This window comes from Miniopterus schreibersii (genome assembly GCF_964146895.1).
Source record: "Miniopterus schreibersii genome assembly, chromosome: 2".
Lineage (NCBI taxonomy): Eukaryota > Metazoa > Chordata > Mammalia > Chiroptera > Miniopteridae > Miniopterus > Miniopterus schreibersii.
In genome coordinates, this window is record NC_138102.1 from 175,736,500 (window position 1) to 175,753,120 (window position 16,621).

General features: G+C 46.6%; 1 protein-coding gene across 1 annotated transcript in view; it reads right to left on the reverse strand.

Moving 5' to 3' along the window:
* APPL2 (adaptor protein, phosphotyrosine interacting with PH domain and leucine zipper 2) overlaps positions 1-1,685 on the reverse strand; it is a 39,617-nt gene extending 37,932 nt beyond the window's left edge. Inside the window, exon 1 of the mRNA XM_081129795.1 lies at positions 1,466-1,685. Coding sequence (XP_080985921.1) covers positions 1,466-1,519 — 54 coding nt within the window. The 5' untranslated portion in view covers positions 1,520-1,685. The remainder of the gene's footprint in view (positions 1-1,465) is intronic.
* Positions 1,686-16,621: the final 14,936 nt, after the last annotated feature.

Here is a 16,621-nt window from a genome sequence, read left to right on the forward strand (position 1 = left end):
CGTGATAAGTTAGTGTTTGAGCCAGAAGTAGGGGCCAGGCCTCTTTCTACTTACTTCCTCACAGCTGAGCAAATCCTGTAAACCACTCAGAAACAGTGAATATCCATTTATGTAAGAACCAAAAATTCAGGGGAGGGCAACATGGAGAACCAGCTAGTGCAACCTCTCTAACCTGGCTCCACAATCACCCCCATGTTCAGTTAGGAAAGCAATACATTGTTGCACCTCGGCTTCTCCAACTTCAAAACAAATGGAAATCCTCGCTCAAAATGTTTTTGCTAGAAATTCTCCATTATTATCTTCGATCTCACACAATATGTATGAGGATGGACGAAATGACTTCTGCCGAGGGCTTTGGTCCCATAACGTGCCAGAAGTGTAGAGGCTTCAAAGAGGCCTTTGAAAAGTCAATCAGACCAGCAGATGCCAATTAAAAAGACAAAATCACAGCTTGCTTACAATTCCTTACAAAGAAATGGGCACAAGGCAGCTAAGCCTACACACAGTCCTTTAGATTACTTATTCAAAACTGGAGAGATGCAGAGCAGCTGTAGGTAAATCCAAAGGATCATCCCAGGACTACAATGCACTAAGGAGAAAAAGGAAAGGGCCCAGAAAGAGAAACTGTGAAAGGAAAAGAGGTTAATCTCATTCTAATTTTTCAAGAGTTGGGACACCAGGGAATAAAGAGGCTTATTTAAATGACTCAGGATGCAGAACCAGGAGAGTAGATATGAAGCTGGGGAAATGTTAATGTAGAACAAAAGTTCCCTGGCGAAAGGTGCACTGAATTATGAACTAATAGCATTCTGCACTCACTTGCTGTGTACACACCCGCTTTCACCTGCAGACTCTCATCTCAAGGGCGCTAATGAAGTTCTCCTGCGCGACAAATGGGGCCGGGTGTTGTTCATTTTCTCTTCACAAATGGGAAAACAGTGCCAAAGGGAGGCCTGGCACCGCCGGGAGAGAGATGCAGGCGCTGCCTTCCACTCTGGCCCTAAATCCACCAGGTCCCATGACACCGTAATAGTAGTGATGATAATGATCACAGAGATGACTCCTTACTTACAACTTTACAGGCATTTCCTTATTTAATTCTAACAACTCAAAGAGGCAGGTATAATTATCATCCCTATTTTACAGATGACAAAACTGAGGCACAAAAGGTTATTTGCCCGCGGCACTCAGCTAGTCAGTGGTGGAGCCCGAGTCCAGGCCGGGCAGCCTCAGACCCAGCCGACTCTGGAAAGGGGTCAGGACACAAAGGCTCCGGCCGCGCGGGGCTCCCCGACTTCTCCAGCTCGGCCGGAGGGACGCCGGCTCCCGGGGCGCCGGGCTCGGGACCGGGGCGCAGGGCCCGCCCCCTGGCCCCCGAGCACTCCCTGCCTCCACCCCGGGGCGGCTGGACGGGCCTCCTCGGCCTCAGCCCTCGGGCGAGGGGGACCGGGGCGGCGGGAGGTACCTGGGGGCTGTCCTGCAACGCCTCCTCCAGCAGCAGCTTGTCCACGGCGGGCATGGCGCCGCGCGGCGGGGCTGAGGGCAGGATGGAAGGACGGAGGGCAGGAGGCGCGGGCTGCTCCCGGCTCCGGAGACGACGCGGACACTGTGCCCGCGACCGGCCCGCGCGCGCCCACGCCTGGACAGCACCCGCGCCGCCTCTCGCCCGCCCGCCGGCCCGCCCTCCTTCTGCGGGCCCAGCCCTCCCCTCCCCTCCGCGCCCCTCCCCTCCCCTCCGCGCGGCCGCATCAACCGGAAGTGTGGCGGCCGGCCACCGGAAGTGTGGCGGCCGCTTCCGGCGCGCCAGCGCCGGCGGGAAGCCGCAGCCCCTCCGCGGCCCCGCGGCTTTCGGAGTGCCCGGGGTGCTAACTCTCCGCGGTTGAGGGGCCCCGAGCGGATCCCCGTCAGCGCGCAGAAGGCCCGAGAAGGGGAAGCTCGAAGGCGGAAAGATAAGGTTTTATCTGCGGCGGCCGCCCGGCGCCCTTGAATCGCAGGAGGTGGGAGCGAACAGATTTTGTGGTGTGAAAACCCTGCACTTACCACTTTTTCTAGTTAAATCTCAGGGCCCCTGAAACAGCTCTGAGAACACAGAGGCCATCCAGTTTTGAGAAAAAACAAAACCAAAACCGGATGCCCCAGATCATTTGCGATATTAAGATGCAATCATTTTTGGAAACCGCAGCAACTTGATCTGAGCGGTGTGATTAGGCCTCATTCTCATGAGTTATGTTTTGTCATTTTGAAAACTTTCATAAGCAAGTTTTTAGAATCGGAATGTTCAGATAGCCTGGTTCAGTGTTGTCGCTTAAAAATAAATTTTTAAAGAAGGAGCCTAGAGGGAGAAGTGGTTTGGACAGAGTGGAACAGTGTGAAAAGCTAGGAGAGAAGAAAGCGGGAGCGGGCGCCGCGGGGCAGCCTGGCCGATGGAAGTGGCATTTTTATACCAAAGGCAAGGGTTTCAGAGTGTCTACTTTAGGACTCAGTAGGATTTGTCCAATAGGACACACGCCACCGAAATCAACAGGCAGAATATTATACAGCTGTACAAGTGAGAAACGCCTGGGTATATTAAGGCCCAATCTGGTTTGCAAGCACCTCTGAGGATCGATCACGTTTTGCCCGATCACCTGAAAACCCCAAGGCCATTATTTCCAGCGGCCTCCAGCCAGCACCAGCCTTTCCTGAGCCGCTGTGTGGCCTCCACGGGGAAACCATTCAGCACCCTTTTCTCCGCCATACCCTTGGGTGGTATAATGCTCAGGGCATGTGTCTGTCTTTTCCTGTATTTTCTGCCGAGTACCATTCAGTTAATTTCACCTCATACGCTCTCCCAACTTTCTCCCGACTGAAATCCTCTCCCGCAAGGTCAAACTCATGCTCTTGCTTCCCATTTCCTGGCCCCAAAGATCACTGCCTCCTGGGAACGGCCATCACCTTGATTGTCACCCAGCAGCCCTTTTCCTACGTGTAGGTCTTACTTCCTCTGTCAATAGTACGTCTCAGGAGCACAGCCTGTCACATTCTTTTATTCCGAATACAGAAACGCATGGTAACAAATACGTGTGTGTGAGACATGCTCATCTCTTCTAACTCTTCCAATTAAGAGAAATGTCTCCCGACTTTCCATCTTGCTTTGTTCCTGCCCTTCCATCCAGTTATTAATTGCACACCAGGTAAACAATAATGATCCTGCCGATGATAAGAATGGTATGATTGTACCAAGGGGAAGAAATGCATACATTTTAATTTGAAAATAGGTATAAAAAGGAAACGATGCCTCCACAACCCTGGAAAAGGGTCAGAAGACAACTTGGGAATCACATTATTCATGGGCCGCCTTACCTCGTAATTAAAGTTACTTTTCATCAAACACCAGTATTCGAAACGGTTTAAACCACATTTCTACACAATACCATTACTCTTTTACATTTTATTGCTACATTATGGGCTAAAAGGACTTAGTGGGATTTCTTAGCACTTCAGTATCACAGCATTGTTTTTATGGGAAAATCATCCTAAATTCAAAGCAACTAAATTTATTAAAACCAACTCTGGGAGTACAACACACTTGCAAAGTAAATTTATTCCATTCATTATTTCTTTAAATCATTTAATCATAAATATAGATTGATCAATGTTAAGCACTGTGTCTCCTACTTATTTTACTGCCTTTATTATTACTCATTTAAATTTCAAAGCCAAATCTCCTCCTCTTCAATAGATAATCTGAAAAAATGATGTAAGAGGAACTTTTATATAAGCATGAGAATTTGTTTTAAGTTTCATTAAAAAAGCATCTGTCCTGCCCTGGCTGGTTGCTCCGTTGGTTGCAGCTTCACCCTGTACACTGAAAGGTTGCAGGTTCGATTCCCAGTCAGAGCACATACCTAGGTTTCAGGTTCAATTGCTAGTGGGGGGAGTATGGGAGGCAACCAATCAGTGTTTCTCTCACATCAATGTTTCTCCCTCTCCCCCCCCCCTTTCGCCCTTCCCCTCTCTCTAAAACCAATAAGCATGTCCTTGGGTGAGGTTTAAAACTCAGTATTGTGAGGGCAGATTTCAAACGTTCGCCTAACTGTATCTGAAGTCGCTGGACAGCTGTGAGGTTGGTGACAGGAAGTACAAAGGTTGGCAATGCAGAGCTGCCATGTCCTTTGGAGAGACAAGGGGTGAACTCTATGGAGTCGTAACCTTGTATCCATTGAAGACTAACTGGGAGAAGGACCCGAGCTGTTTCCATAGACACCTAGTATTGTGTCCTTATTAACCAGGATTTTTCAGTTGCAAGTGACAGAAACCTAACTCCGATTAGCTTAAAGAAAACATAAAAATCTGGGAGGGGCTGAGGGGTGAGGAAACTGTATTTCTTAGGTTATTTGTATACTGATGAGAATGACCCAGTAGAGTGAGGGAGGGGGGTTGAAGGTACAGGAGAGTGAAGTGACGATGGCAGGAGTGGGGACCAAAGCACACCTGAAGAGGGGGCCGGGACGGTGTGTTCAGACTGATACACGTAGCAGTAGGTGGGTAGATTGAATGGAGGAGGGTCAGTTCTTTTCCCGATTGCTTTTATTGGCTCAGTGAGACAAGAAGCAAGGCCATCAGCTCAAAGCAATGATAGTGAGAGGGTGCTGGACGTTTGAGGAGAGAGGAAAGGGTATGATAAAGTCACCTTGGGGCATGGAAAGATGAGGCATAAGTATTCATATCCCCACTTTACAGATGCTGAATCTGAGGCTCAAACAAATGACATGACAGAGACAAGGTTCCAAAGGCTAGGACTGTGCCCACTGCACCGCAGAGAGGAAAGGGAAGTCTGCTTAGTAGGAAGCCTAAGGCGAGTTGACCCTAGAACCTCCCTGCCCTTATCTCCCGGGGGCTTACATGTGTCTGATCTACAGCAAATGCTTTGTAAATGGTTGTTGAATGAATGACTGTCCCTGTTTTCTCTACCGAAGACTCCTATAAAGTCAGGCTATTGCTTCACTGACTGTCATTTCATCTACTTTGCCACCCTACAGCCAGTCCATGGAAGCTAAGAGAGGAAACTGAAGACCCCCAAGGAGGTCTGGAGTCCTTCAGGTCTGAGAGACCATCATGTACAATGATAAAAATGGGGAAGAAGAGGAAAGAGCCTTGTCAGTTTTGAGTATTTGTCTCACGGTAGGGACTGGCCTGTGACTTTCACTCAAGATACAAACTTGATCATGACACTCTGCTGTTTAAATCCCTTTGGTGATAATAGGAGCAACAACAATAATTATAGCGAACAGGCACTCACTGAGCTATTACTATGTACCAGGTACCATATCTGCACTTCGCCTGCATTCATACATTATCTGCATTATCTCCTGGCATCTTATCCAGAAACTCCTTGGTTATTTGCTGTTAAAATCCCCATTTTAAAGATGAGGAAACTGAGACCTAGGAAGGTTAAAGAACTGCCCACAATTAGCTTATTTCAAGGGTGTCATTCAAATGTAGGCAGTCTGTCTACGGAAGACATTCTTACCCAACCTCTTCAGAGGTTTCCTTCAGAGACTCCCCATTGCCTACAGTGGCACATCTGTCTTCTTTATCAGGGATACCCCCCCCCCCGATCTAGCCCTGATTCACCTCCTGCCATGACCCTTTGCACACCTGCCACATGAAGGCCATTGTAGTCATTGAAAATACACTGTGTTGGCATGCCTGTGTCTGCGCAGATTGTTTCCCTCAGCCCCAGATGCCCTTCCCTCCCTGAGCCACTTAACAAATTTATCTCCTAAAGCTTAGCTAACCATCACTTCTGTGGTCAGTTAAATTCAGCTCAGTGCATATTAATTAAGCATATACTTTGTTCCAAACCCCAAGCAAGACACTGAAAGTTTAATCACGTAAAAGAGACCTGGGTTTCCCGCCTTCAGGGGAGCTTCTGCCTAATGATGGCAGCTCACTAGAGAGACGAGGCTCTGACGCGGTGCGCAGGCTGAGGGAGCGCGTGGTGGAGGCCGAGGCGGGCGGTGCTGGGAGTCAGGGCAGGAGCGTGGGTGAGTCAGTCGGTCTCGCTCGTAGCTTCTGCTCTGAAGCTAGGAGAGGTGAATGTTACAGCTACGGGGAAGCTAAACCAGAGTTCCCCTCATCTACCGCGGGGGGGAAGGTAAAATGGTGCAGCCGCTGTGCAAAGTAGTTGGGCAGCTCCTCGAGATGTTAACGTAAAGTTATCACATGACCCAGCGAGTCACTCCTAGTGCGTGTGTACCCAAGAGAATCGAAGACACCTGTCCACGCAAAAAACGAGAGCATGAATGTTCATAGTAGCATTATTCATAATAGTGAAAAAGTGGGAGATAACCCAAATGGTCATCAGCTATAGATGGGTAAACAAGACATGCTATCATGGTATGCCCATACGATGGAATGCTATTGTTATTTTTACTTGGCAATAAAAAAGGAATGCATCTCGTACCCTTTGGGACAGTATGGATGGACCTGGAGAATATTATGCTCAGTGAAATAAGCCAGGCAGCGAAAGACAAACATCACATGATCTCGCTTATACGTGGAATCTAAAGAACTTAATAAACTGATGAACAGAATAGATTCAATGACATGGAGGCATAGATGAGACTGATGAATGTCAGAGGGATGGAGGAGGGCGGGTGGGTGGAGGGGAAGAGAGTAACCAAAGAATTTATATGCATATATGCACAACCCAAGGACACGGACAATGGTGGGGAGAGGGACTGGGGAGGGGGAAGGAACGGGGTGGAACGGGTCATTGGGGAGAAAAAGGGACATCTGTAACATTTTAAATAAAAATAAAATTTAAAAATTTTTAAAAAAGAAAGGGAATGCAGTACAATGCGGATGAACACTGAATTGAAAACAATATGCTAACTAAAAGACGCCGGACACAAAAGGCCACGTATTATATGACTCAAATGACGTGAATGTCCAGATTAGGAAAATCCGTAGAGATAGAAAGTAGATTAATGGCTGCCAGAGAGGCTGGAGGGAGGAGAGCATGGGGAGCAACTGCTAATGGGTGTGGGGCTCACGTGGTGCGTGAGGAAATGATCTGGAATGAGGTAGTGATGATAGCTGTACAACCTTGTGGTTCTACTTTAAAAAACATTAAATTGCACACCTTAAAATGACGAATTTTATGATATATATATTACATCTCAATGAAAAATTATTGTTTTAAAAATGTGGGGGTTCTATTATTGAAAGGGAAGAAGAGTAAATGACAATTTGGGGACAATGGTCTCTGCCGCAATTCCCTAGAATGGGTTAGTCCGTGAGGATTCTCTCTAGGCTGCAGTTGGGCTAGTGGAATAGAAGGCCATAAAGAAGAGGGTGTGGCAATAAACCGAGAGGCCGGCTTCAGAAATGGTCCCAGGGAGCTCTTCTCAGGTTCTGAAGCCTTGGGCTCAGTGTATCGCCTCCCTGGGACTCCTTCGGGAACTGAGACTTGACTTTTCCGTTTGAACTCGTAAAATGAGACCAAGTTTAGAAAAAGAAGGTTTCAGCGATAGGTCACTGACTTTAAACTTCTGCAAAACTAGCAATGAGGCCCTCTGGTACCCGTGACTTCAAAGAGGGAATAGTCAGAGCCTGGGAAACACTCTAGAGAACTCATTGTCTGGCCCTCATTGCTTTTGGTTATCAGGCAAGAAATTTGGAAGTTCAGTAGCATGAATATCCCTACCTTTGAAGTCCCGAGTTTGTAGAAAGGAACGCAAGGACCGAGGAGCAGATTAGGAGGGAAGTGTGGTATCACAGAGAGACGGCTGACTTTGGAGCTAGGCGCCCCTGGGTTCCAGGGTAGGCACTGAGGCTTGCTGGCCCTGAGGCTCTGGGCGGTTCTCTAACCTTCCTGAGCCTCAGTCCGCGTCTCCATGATGCGGGAATGATATCTATCACAAGCTGTTTCCATGGGCACCTAGCCACGTGTCCTGCATTAGTCAGGGCGCCTTCAGTGGAAAGGCACAGAGCCCTGACTCCAATTCGCTCAAGGAAAACCTAAAGCCTGGGAGAGGGTGGAGGGGACCGAGGGGAGGCTGGGTTTCTTAGATGGAGTAACCAGGAAAGGCAGAATGAAGCTGGGAACTGCAGGATCCAGCAACTCAAAGTCACTGAGTGGCAGGCTCACGGCTCAGCCTCTCTCTACATTCGCTTCACTCTCAGACCCGAGTCTCAGGGTTGCTAGAACCTGGTTTGTTGGCAATTGCAGACTCCCTTCTGGTGCCAGAAAGGAAAGGGACACCTCCCAGCTTTAGTTTGAAAAATCCTAGGGAAGGGCTCTGATTGTTCTGGCTTAGGAAACCTACCTGCCCACACTCCTTGGACCACTAGCTGTGGCCAGGTACCAGGAGGAGCCCCAGCCAAGGTCATAGCTGCACTCCTGAGGCCAGAGGACATGGGGTCTGTTACCAGAAGTGGGGTGAGAAGCGCTGCATGGACCCAGCCTGAGAAGTGAACCCCAGGTCCCAGACTGACCTTCACCTTCAATCCATCCCTCCTCCCTCACCCATCCCACACTCTCGCTTCCTCCACATCTCAGGATGACATCACCCAGGGGCTGAAGCCGGAAATCTGAGAGTCAAGCTATATTCCTCCCCCTTGCTTGCTGCTCCTATGGAATGAACCACCAGCCCTCGCAGTCTGCCCACCAGCTCCTGGCACATCTGACCCTTTCTCTCCGTGCCCTGACCCTGCCCTCACAGAGGCCTCATCAACCTTTTCCCTTCTCTTCTCACTTCCAGAATCTGGTGAGATTTGTTTTTCCAAAATAATAGTCTTGTCTTGTCTCTTCCCTGATCACAATTAAAAAAAAATTCTCACTGGGAGATGCTTATTGATTTTAGAGAGAGGGGAAGAGAGAGAGAGAGAAGGGGAGAGCGAGAGAAACATCGATTGGTCTCCTTCCTGTACATGCCCTGACCGGGGATCGAACCTGAAACCTTTCAGTGGATGGGATGACTCTCCAACCAACCGAGCCATACCTGCCAGGGCTGGAGACTTTTTTTAATGGCTCCCAATCAAAGCCACCTACATGATTTCTGGGGCCCAGTGCAAAATGTTTAGAAAGCAAGAAGTGCCATTAAATGTATTAAACTATGAAGCTTTTTCCTTTCCTTTTTTTTTTTTTTTTTGGTAGTGTCTCTCTCAACTTGTCATGGTGTTTTTATTTGCCAGTTGATGTAAAGAAAAACTCAAGTTATAAATTATCGGCACAAACCTTCATTGCTCATCTTTACAGTGTACAATGCCAGTTTTAAACGCAAACATGGGAGCCTTTCACTCATATGTGGAATCGCTGAAATGATATAATTTGCATTTTGCAGCCCCTTGCGCAAAACTAACCCAGCTGTGTCACCTCACTTCTCAGTATGCACACGTGCGATCAGCCCTGGGCGGGAGCTGGCGGCTCCCACGTGCGCTCACCTTGTGCTTGTCCTGAGTTGCTAAACTCCCACCCGGGGTGGGTCCGCTGGAGTTGGTGCTCTCGGGCCTCCACGGGCTCTGGCATCATCGCCCCGTTGAGCTCTGCTTACGAAACACACGCTCAAAAACAAGATTATTAAGAGTTTCCACACAGCCGGCAGCAGGGAGCAAACCAAGCGCGGGTGCCCTGAGCCCGAGCAGCTCGGGTGTCCCTGAGGCTGGTCCTGCGTCCTACTCTCTAGGGGGTGAGTTCAACCTCCTTCCAATGAAATGCCGACCTCTTACGATGAGGCCTCAGCCTCGTCTCTTTCCTTTCTCAGTTTACTCTTCCACTTTCTTTGCTCCACTGAGTTTTTCCTCCTGCAAGGATGAACTTCTTGTAATCTTCTCTCACACCCTTTTCTTTGCCTGAAATGTCTGAGATCCTCTGCTCGTCTTAAAGCCTCAGTTCAAAGGCTCCCTCTTCTGTAAAGACTGTCTCGACTCTCCCGGGGAGACCGAGGTCCCCTTCTATGTTTCCCTGCCGTCCGATACAGCCTGTGGTCACTGCATATTGCATCGCCATTGCTTGTGTGTCTGTCTCAACAGTGTAAGCTCTTCGGGGGCAGGAACTGTCCCTTTACTGTTTTGAGTTCCCAGTGTCCAGCAGAACGGCAAAGGATAGGAGCTCAATGAAATCCTTGTGAATTGAATGAAAGAATGAAACAAAGCCTGGCATACAATAGGCATTCATTAGTTAATTGATTCTTTCAAAAATATCTACTGAGTGCCCAATATATAAAGGACTCTGTGCCCTGTCTGTCCTTCTGCAATAAGCATTTAGTGAGTGTCTCCTGCATGTCAAGGCCTATGTTAGGAGCTGGAACAAACTGGGAACAAGACAGGCAGGGCCTCTTCCTTCTAAGACCTTATACTCCAGTTGGCTCTGAGTAAATGTCATTTCACTTCCTCCTTTCCCTGTACCTCCCAGGAGGTAACCGAATCAGTCATACATATTTTAAGACTTTTTCTCCTTCTACCTTCTGCTCAGGATTCTCTTTCTCTGCTCCATTCTCAGGTACCAAGAGATGGATGTTTGATCTTGCCAGAGTTGGGTTTTTTTTTTTTTCCCAACCACTGCAGAGGTCAACGTAGAATGAACACAAAACCAGCCCTTTTAGCCCCTGCTCCTTGCCCCTTCTCGGGCCTTTTCATTAAATTATTCCATTAGGCTCAAGAAAGACACTAAATGCTGACTATTGTTTTCAATCTCTTCCCCTCACCTAATTGTTTCTCTCACAAATTTGAGGTTTATTTCCTTGTAACACAGATCATATCTGGTAATCAAAACTGCATGTGTCTCAGTTGGAGGGAGGCTGGCTCCAGAGCTCAGCTCAGGCTAACCAGAGAAAGAACAGACTGTTGTTTGGATACTTGAGTTCTTGCTGACATAGGCCTATTTTCCACCCTCCCTTCTCTTATCCCTGACCTTCCCTCAGCCTCATGTAATTTCTCAGTGTTCTTCAGTAGAGAAGGCATCCTTTATAAAAGCACCCTTATTCATACAGAGCTGATTTGCTCCAACTTTCTCCCCGCTGAGATGAAATTCTTTATGCTTACTCATGGCTAAAAGAAGAAATATTTTGGAAAATCTGAGAAAACTCACTTCAGAAACTATTCATGACTTAGAGAATGGAGTTATGTTTTAGATGAAAAAGTTGCAGAAGGGTCATACTATGGACTGAATTGTGTCCCCCCCCCCATCAACTTCATATGTTGAAGCCCAAACCCCTCATGATGGGATTAGTGGGTTTATAAGATGAGGAAGAGAGGGAGAGAATTCCCTCCTCACCAGCTGAGGACATAGTGAGAAGCAGCCACCTGCAAGTGAGGAAGAAGACCTCACTAGGAATTGAATCAGCCAGCACTTTGATCTTGGACTTCCTAGCCTCCTGAGTTCATAATTAACTTCCACACACTCCTGTTAAGTGCTGGTCACTGTTGAATAGTCTGAGTGAGTCCCCTGAAGGTACTACTGTTGAATTGTTTGGGACCGTTCATGACGTGTTAGAGGTTAGGTTGACCACATCAACTGCCTCAACCATTCACTACACTTTATTAATCTAAATGATGACCCCATCTGACCTCTGACACATTGGAAGGGCCAGTGGATTGCTGGATCCAATGACTGCTTGAAATCATCCCCAATCCATGAATAGGTTTTCATGGAATTCTTGTCCCTGATTAAAGTACTGTTATGAAGGACTCAGCTCTTAGTCACAGCATTTTGGCTCACTCTGCTTCCCTGGAAGGTGTTGGAGGAGGTACCCAAGAGGATATGACCACTGGTTGACCTAAGAGCTGGACCCGGGCAATCCGAGGCTCCTCACCCCCTCCACTCTTTGGAATATACACTCTTCCCACCGTTCCCACAGTGGGAGCTGTATCAAGGGCATAGCCCTGAGAAATCAAGGTGTTGTTAAGACCGTCTAGATGATATACGTGACTGAACACAGTGAAGGCCTCTGTGTAAACGTCAAGGTTCTGGCGGGTGAGTGTGGAGATCTACTCTTGCTACCACCCAAAATAAGCCTTGTAAGTAAGTGCACTTGCTTAAGAAACCTCCACCTGCCAATCTGGAGCAGTCTGCCTCTTTCTTTGGTCTCTCCTTGCACTCCATGCATGGGGACCAGTGGAACCGAAGGAAGGTCATTGAAGATTTAAATGAGGCAGATGGGATTATCCCTCTCTAGCTTGAAATTGTCCTATAGCACCTTCGCCTATCAAATACAATGTTTTAGATTGCTTGGGATAGAATGATAATAATTAACCAATAACAAAATAATAGTGACAGTGACAGCTTCCATAAATGGAGGCCCAATAAACGTCAGGTGTTATGCTAAGTGATACGACAATCAGGCAAGGTATGTATCATTATTCCTGTCCTATATGTTAGGAAACAGAGGCCCACATAGCTAGTTTGGACGTGGAATTGAAATTTGGATTCAGATCTATCCGACTCCAGTGTGAATGCTTTGTTCACTGCCCTGCACTGCCTCTGTACCAAAAATGTGATTCCATACCTGGATCCTGCTTTCAGGGATACTATATAATTGAGTCAATGTTTGATGTTAGAAAAGTACCATCCTGCTGGTCCAGGGAACAATGGAAATAGGGCGCGAAGTAGGACTCCTCTTGCAAAGATTCCTTTGATCTAGCGTTTCAGGAACAGGGTGTGTTTCTCATATCTTTGAACTGCCATTTTGTTATTAAGAGAAAATGTTTTTGAGCAGAGTCAGAAAATCTTGGAACAAAAGAGCTTTCGTTCTTCTTTGATTAAACAAAATAGACTGGACATAACTAACTCTATTCTTGGCGTGTCAAGGCCATTTCTTATCAGCATGTGATTGTCTAACATAAACAGTGTCGCCCCTGGGCCGTTGCAGGCTACTTATAGGGAGCTTTTGCCTCTATATTAACAGGTGCGATCTACTTGCTCTTGTTTTGTGTGTTTCTGGTTCTGTCTTTCTCCTACCTCCCAGGCAGTCAGCTGTCACTTTTCCTGATGTACCTCCCCACCCCCCTGGTTTTCAATAGGCTATAGCTAAACTGCTATTCTTTGAATACCATCTTGAGTTTATTGAATTAGGAACTTTATTTTTCAAAAAATTTCAATCAGCTCTGGTGAGGCTGTGTGTTTGCCCCTAGACTCCCCCTGCAGGCAATGTGCACGGGCTTCCGATGGTGCTTAACTCCTACCATTATTTCCTCTGTTTTATTCTGGGTTTGTGACTATGCTTTAAGTATCTTAGCTTGCTGTGGGTCTGGCCTTTGATCAAGATGGTATTATTTATACAGCAATGATGGATGCTTTTACCTTCAAGTAAGAGACAGCCTGACTCAAACAATAAGGAGATGTATTATCTTACAGGACATTAAGTCCAGAGATAGGGCAGGCTGCTGGCTTGCTTGACCTAATGGCTCAATAGTGCTGTCAAGGACCCAGATCTTTCCATCTCTTGGTTCTGCCATCTTTAGAACAGCCAGGGCAGCAACTGGGGCATCATCTGATGAAAATGAGAGAACCCTTGCTGCAAACATACAACATAAGCTCGTCCCTTTAATCTGATTAGCCAGTTTAAGCAACAAGCCCACCTTTGAACCAGTAAGATCTGCCAGGGGAATTCAGCGCTCTGATTGGCCTAGATCAGAGGTCAGCGAACTTTTTCTGCAAAGAGCCAGGTAATAAATATTTGAGGTTTTGTGAGCCATACAGTCTCTGTCACTCAACTCTGCTGTTGCACCACAAGAGCAGCCACAGGAAATGATGGGTGTGGTTGTTTTCAAATATACATTATTTACAAAACAGGTAGTAGGCTCATGGGTGGACCTTTGCCCTAGACTAACAAGGATCCACCCTGAACCTGGACTTGAACCAGCATCTCCAGAGTCACTTGGGGTAGGAATGGCTGTGTGAAAAACTGGGAGGAAGGGGGATGGGCACTACTAGCAGACAATGGCTCACTGCATCGTTTTTTGGGGGACTGGAGTTTGCAGACACTACCTTTCCAACTGCAGTGAAAACAAAGAGGACTGTGAGTGCTGGTCTACTATATGAATATAAATTTGATATAGCTTATCATTAAACGGGTCACTTTAAGAACGGCTCTCTTCTTTGCCTCTTCTTTCCTTACCCCTGGGCTCTAGCCTTAGAAGGAGGCACATTTCCTGGAAGGTGACAGACTCCCCTGAGCCTTGCACTCGCTTGTCCCTTTCTTGAGAACATGCTCTCCCCTCCTTGCTGCACCTTCTCTTGGGTAAGTCCTAGTCATCCCTCAAAACTCTGCTCGGTCATCTTGAAGACCTTCCCTAAGGCAGATGCTTCTCATTTTTAGAGTCCACACAGCCCTATACTTACCTCTATTAGGGCATGTGGCACCCTGTGCTGTAAAGCTCTGTTTACAGGTAGGTCTCCCCACCTGACTGCGCCAGCCTGGGGACCTTTATTCCACAGCGTGTCCCAGTCCCTGCTTAGCACAGCCCATGCACGCAGTGGACCCTCAACACATATTTCATGAATGAATGAGTGTTTATGCCTTGGAAAATGAAAGGGAATTAATTACTCTTTCAATATGTTTGGGTGTTATCATTGAGGTCAGAGTAGAAAAATGTATAAGGTCCGTAAAACTTCACCGTATTTTTTTTCTTTAATTCAGTAAATAGGGCCCAACATTATGCTTGGCACTGACACACATGCCAGAAATCTAGGCACTGGGGATAGAAAGATAAATAGGGAATGGGTCCTTCCCCAATAAAAATAACACAATGTTTTATGTGCTGTACCAGTGGTGGTTACAAAGTCTTATTAGGCATGGAAGAAGGAATGATTAAACCTTCCAGAAGAGAGGGTGCAGGGGACGGTCTGAGGAGTCCTCAGTGAGAGCACCTTGCTTGGGACCTTGGCAGATAAAGAGAATCTTCTTAGAGATGAGCTGACACAAGCCAAAAAACCCCTGCTGTGAGCATTCTCGGCTGAAGGCAAGAAATTCTTGGCTCAAATAAGTGGATTCAAACAAAGAATTAGGGGGAAAGCCCTAAGGAACCAGAAGGAAAGAATGGAATACAATAGGTATTCCTTACTTTCAATGAGGAAACTTGGCTGGACTTAAATAATGGGCCTAGTTCAATTATTTGCTCCTGAAAAATTGGTTACTTTTCATGCTGAAGAGCAAACCTAGCATAATGTGAATGGGGCAGAGAGCCCCTTCTTAGGGAGAGATCGAAAGCACTGTGTTGCACAAATGAGCTGATATGTAAACCTACTTTCGCCCCGCCCTGTATTTATTAATTCTTGGGGCAGTGAGACCAGGCAAACCACCCTCTTATTGAATGTATAATAAGGGTTACTTTGATCTGGGAGTGTTACCTATTACCAACTACACCGGGAGAGAAAAGAACCCATTTGTATGTCAGATCAGCACCCCAGTAACACAAACAGAATCTCCAGTGTTATTCCTAGAGCTTCAAGCAACTTCTGAAAAAGTACCACGAGAGGACCTTTTGCTATGTGGCAGGTGACTTCAGAGCTCTCTCTGCCCTCAGCCTGTGGTTTAGTCCCAAATGCAAGGCCCAGTTGAAGCCTTTCAGCTACTGGGTGTGTGACCCTCTTCCCCTTGGCAGTGGACTTGAGGGACAGGGCTGGTTGCAGGTTTCCAAGGTCCCTTTATCTCAAGATGCTTGAAAGACCTCCGTGTTCTCCTCTCAGCTTGTGGCCCTGTGTCACTCCATTCCTAAATAATAAGTCTGCCTCTGGACAATAGTTCTTTTACGGGAAGAAGAATGCTGTCAAAAGAGAAAATTATCTTTGTTTTACAAAACCTCCAAAAGGAAGCAAATGTAATCTGTTGGACCAAATATCAACTGTGTGCTTATTTTCCAAATGGAAAAAGAAAAGTCCTTTTTAAAAGTACCCTTCATACAAAAGATGCTGACATTTTACAGGTTTTTCTTTGTATGGTTTTTTTTTGGTCAATAATATTCTTTTTTTGTCAATAAGATCACTAAGATATTATTGACATGCTGAGAAAAGTCCTGTTGCATTCAAAATTGTTTTGTTTTTTTTAAAAAGAGGGGGCTGAAGGCCCTGGCTCAGTTGGTTAGAGTGTCGTCATGATACTCCAAGGTTGTGGGTTCGATCCCTAGTCAGGGCACATATAAGAATCAACCAATGAATGCATAAGTAAGTGAAACAACAAATCGATGTTTCTCTCTCTCTCTTTCTCTCTCTCAAATCAATCAATCAATCAATCAATCAATCAAAACAGATAAATAAAGGGAGCTGCAAATATCTGCCTTTGGGTGATTCTTTAATCTCAGGGTGAGAATTTGATTTGGTTTTAATGCCAATTGGCCTCCCAGCTGACATTATGGAAGACTCACTTTGCAAGAGTACAAATCAAAAGAAGGCCAAAGGGTCAATAAAAATAGGTGATTATTGAGTTCTCAAAAGAATGTTACTTTCTAGCAATTGTTCTTGAGAAAGGATTTGTGGTAACTTCTGAGTATTTTAAGCCATGGGCCAAGAATTGCTCTCTGGTGTGATGTAAGAGCAGTTGGAGCCAGAACCAGAAAACATAACCAGTTCGCTCTTCACAGTCTCATCTTATCCTTGCTCGTGTGGCAGCAAAGGACACCTGGGAAGTGTCCCAGT